Below are 4347 nucleotides of genomic sequence, written 5' to 3'. Positions count from 1 at the left end.
AGGGGTCTGAAGTTAGTTTTGAAAACTGTCTTAATTTAATATCTCTAATTAGCGGTCAAAATTGATAAAATTTCTTGCATAGCACAAATCAAACAGGGTCAATGTCAACTCTGCGGGCATGCGCATCAATTGCGATTGTCAACTCGGGAGAGCGATTCGTCTCGAATGTGCGCCAAACCTGCTAAATCATGCCTGGGTAGTTTCAGCGCGCTCCACACCCGGATTTATGTCCGTCCGATGTTGTTTCGTGATTCGTTTTTGGCCTAACTCCACTGTTGTGCTGTAATTTTTTTCGTAAGATCTTTTCTCTTTTTTTTTTTGTGCTGGACCAGGTGGGCTATATTGTTTTTGGCCTCCTCGATGCTGTTGGTTGACCTCTTTGTCCTTTTATTTTTGTTGGATCGGTGGGCTGTATTGTTTTGGCCTCCCTGGATATTGTTGACGTTTGTGCTGTAATTTTTTTTCGTAAGATCTTTTCTCTTTTTTTTTTGTGCTGGACTGGACCAGGTGGGCTATATTGTTTTCGGCCTCCTCGATGCTGTTGGTTGGCCTCTTTGTTCTTTTATTTTTGTTGGGCCGGTGGGCTGTATTGTTTTGGTCTCCTGGATGCTGTTGACGTTGGCCTATTAGGATCAATTTATTTATACGCTCTCGAGTCTACAGCTGAATATTCAGATATCATTTCGTGATTTTTGCGCTCGTTTCTTTTTGAAACATCAATGGCAGAGCTCCAGGAGTGGAATGCGGCTAGATTACAATTCAGGTGTGGACAGAGCATGCAGCCGGCTCTGGCCGCAGGCCCAATTAAAATTCAGGTGTCAAGAGCCAGTAAAATACCCGTATGGAGGCGCAACCATACTCGAGTGTTATGTAAGCAATAGGCAAAAACACCCAGATTACACAACAAATACAGAAGTTCATCACAGCTGTTTGCTGTAAATCCAACGACTAAAAATTAGGGTGCCAGGATCTTCAAAAATACCCGAGTTTGATGTAGCCACCCTCTCATGTGCGCCGATCCATCGCCACGCCACCCGATGCCATACTCATACCATACGACATTGTAGCTCGGACCTGGTAATGGTAAAAGGTTGCTCTTTCCATTGCTAATATGTTTAGCACAGAACAAAGAAAGCTCCACTTTGATTTTATTAATCCTCCGGCTCTTGACACTTGTGTCATGGAGCAGCGAGCAGAGCACCATACATACTCCAAAAAGGGAGATTGGAAAAGAAAAAAAAAGATAACTTATGAACAGTTAAACACTAGAATTTGTCTCTGCGATCCCATTCACAGTAGCACTGCCACTACTACTTGCTGGTACTGGAGCGCCCTCTTACTCATACGAACAAATAAAGAAGAAAAAACAAGCCAAAAAAAGTAGTAATTACCATTAATTAAGCTATACACCTACCCTCTAATATCCGAGAGGTCTAGATCACCTCCTTCCTAATCGTCCCGGCCGTGCGGCAGCATCTTGAGCGCCTGGAGGAAGGTGTTCTTGAGGCGCCCCAGGTGCGGCCGCACGTTCTGCTTGTCCAGGTACGTGGTCTTGAGCGCGTTCCACCCCTGCTTGTGGATGGCCATGGGGTCCCTCAGCACCGGGTGGTCGCTCGGGTACTGCTCGCTCAGCGTCGTCTCGTCCAGCTGCACCGCGTACTCGAGGTAGTGGACCTCCATCCCCGCCGACGGCTCCGCGAACGTGTTCCGGGCCAGCCACTCGAGCCTCCCGTACGGCACCACCTGCACCACCACGGCGCCGGCCGGCAGGAACACCATGTTGGTCAGTCCGGCGCCGTGCACGCCCACCATCACGTCGCACGAGTTCACCAGCCGCGCGAACTTGGACGTGTCCGTGCTCGTGTCGGGCTCCCCGATCCGCACGTCGAACCCGAGGCTCGCCGCCATGTCCGCCATCGCGCGCTCGTTCATGAACGCGCGGCCGCGGGAGGGACGCCGCGAGATGATGAGCAGCCGCGGCCGGCGCCGGATGTCCCACTGGTCGCCGCTCGGCGTGGCCGTCGCGCGCTCCAGCCCGAACGCGTCGCGCAGCATCTTGCGGAAGTCGGCCGTGGAGTAGCCCGACGGCGTCTTGGACGCATCCACGCCGAGCTCCCGGTGGAACGTCGGCCCCACCACCACGTTGCGGTAGCACCGGACCTCGTCGTCGGCGTCGATGTCCACCACCTCGTGCCGGCTCATCTGCTGGAAGATCTGGATGTACCGGTTCACCCACCACGACTTGTAGCTGCTCACCAGGAACTGCACCTCGCCGCCCAAGGGGTGCGCCGTGATGAAGACCGGGATCAGCACGTCCGTGTAGTCGTGGAAAGGGTTGCCCGTGAACCCGCCGGTGGAGAGCACGAAGGCGGTGGCCGAGCTGTTGACCGTGCACCGCGGCGCCGCGCCGGAGGGGAGCGGCTTGAGGGTCCACTCCTTGACGTGGGACAGCGCGAAGTTGTCGTGCTTCCGGCAGTACGGCTTGGTCTTCCACTCCCGGTCCAGCGTGTCGACGTACACGGTCTGGCTGCTCCCCATCACGCGCACGTCGCCGGCCGCCTCGCAGGTGTCGGAGCGGCGGCTCGTCTCGTAGCACACCGGCTTGGCGGCGGGGTTGGGCTCGGGCTCCTCCTTGTCTTTCTCCTCTGCAGCGCCGGCGAATTCCATTTCAGTGAGTCAGATCTGACGCCCAATCATGTGGCGGAATGTCACGCTATTCTTTAAGAACACGATTCTTCAAGAAAGTCCTGATGAACTCAGGTTGAATCTAAAGAAATGGAGGTGAAGCTACCAGAGATGGGGGGAAAGCAGGAAGGAGCAGGTGAGACCAGATCTGCTGGACGCGCATGTGCCCAGGGCGCATAAAGCAGCTCCAAATCCTAACTAATCTTATCCAGAGCCAAGGGAAAGGGCCAAGGTAATTTACCCGCAGCAGCTTCCGCGGCGGCCTCGTCGGCGCTGTCGCCAGTGTCAATGTTGACGGCCGCCTTGCTCACCGCGGCCGCCGCCTCCTCGGATTTGATGGCGTCTCCGGCACTGTTGACTGCAGGCAAGCAGAACATGGAGGCCGTCACAAGTCAGCTGACAACCACCAGCAATCTGACCGCGCAGAGGTAGAGAAGAGGAGGAAGGGAGCGGGTACCGATTGGGGCGAACCTCCCCCGGATGAGGGAGAGGGCGACGACGGAGCAGAGCATGAGGGCCAGGAGAGCCACATTCCCGAGCCGCCTGTGCTCCCCCCTCGCGGAGCTCCGGGTCTTCATCTCCTCTCCGCCTTCTCTTCTTGGCCGATTCCTCTCTCAGCAAGGGAGCCAGCTGCTGAGAGCGTTGGTGTGGCAAAAGCTTTTAGATAGAAGCGCGGCCGCGTGGCTGGACAGCGCCGGGCAAAAATCTGGGTTCCTGTTGACCAGGCGGCGGTGGCGCTGGTAGCCACGGGCACTTGGCACGAACTAGAGGAAGGGGGCAGGTGACGGAGAAGGGAGTGAAAGCAGCCGGAGCAGCTGCCGTCCTATGGCACCGGTAGTCGGGTCGGGGCAAAGCAAGCGTTTTTGTTTTGTACTGCCGGCGGCTCCGCTCCGCACGGCTTTTCAGATCGGCGCTGTTTCGCGGCGTGGTTTGGTCGTTTGGACAGTAAGGGGCTGTAGTTATGGAAAAATTTCACTTCGAAATTTGTGCTCCTCTTTAGATACATGTATCGAGTACTAAATGTAGTTAAATAACAAAACTAATTGTATAGTTTAGATGTACACGACGAGACGAATCTTTTGAGTCTAATTAGTGCATAATTAGTCATAAGTGCTATAGTAATCTAATGTGTTAATGATGCGGTCAAAGACCTCAAAAAATTCGTCTCGCGGTTTATAGATGAGTTCTGAAATTAATTTTTAATTAATATTCAAAAAATCTCCCCAACATCTCATCAAATATTTAATGTGAGCCTTGAATCAAAATTTTTTTATCAACTAAACACCTTCTAATTTTCGGGTGTCGGTGCTATTGATTTTGGGCAGGGGGAAGCTGACACAACATTTATTGGGGGACGTGAGCCGGTGCCGTGCGTGTCCCCCGGGGCATGTGCCGCGTGCCAGAAGGTGCGGAGCACGTAGTACCACTACAGCTGCTCTGCCCTGTACTAGGCAATACTCGTACTACTTGTGCAGCATGGATTTCAGATCCGGTATCGGCAATGTGTGTTTACATACCACAAAAACTCCAAATTTTCCATCACATCTCCATCACATCAAAATATTAAATATATCAAATGACTCATACATGAAGTACAAAATTTAGGTAAATAAAAAAATTAATTGCATAGTTTTGATGTACGTTGCGAGACGAATCTTTTGA

General features: G+C 52.8%; 1 protein-coding gene across 1 annotated transcript; it reads right to left on the bottom strand.

Moving 5' to 3' along the window:
* Positions 1-1114: 1114 nt before the first annotated feature.
* LOC120703455 (alpha-1,3-arabinosyltransferase XAT3-like) lies at positions 1115-3550 on the bottom strand. Its single transcript, XM_039987549.1, has 4 exons — positions 3143-3550; positions 2927-3043; positions 1450-2645; positions 1115-1417 (listed from the first exon to the last, which is right to left on the bottom strand). The coding sequence occupies exons 1-3, from the start codon at positions 3261-3263 to the stop codon at positions 1450-1452; spliced, it is 1434 nt and encodes a 477-aa protein (XP_039843483.1). The 5' UTR covers positions 3264-3550; the 3' UTR covers positions 1115-1417.
* Positions 3551-4347: the final 797 nt, after the last annotated feature.

Source organism: Panicum virgatum, chromosome 4K, assembly GCF_016808335.1.
Source record: "Panicum virgatum strain AP13 chromosome 4K, P.virgatum_v5, whole genome shotgun sequence".
Taxonomy (NCBI): domain Eukaryota; kingdom Viridiplantae; phylum Streptophyta; class Magnoliopsida; order Poales; family Poaceae; genus Panicum; species Panicum virgatum.
This window is presented reverse-complemented; position numbering and strand designations above follow the sequence as displayed.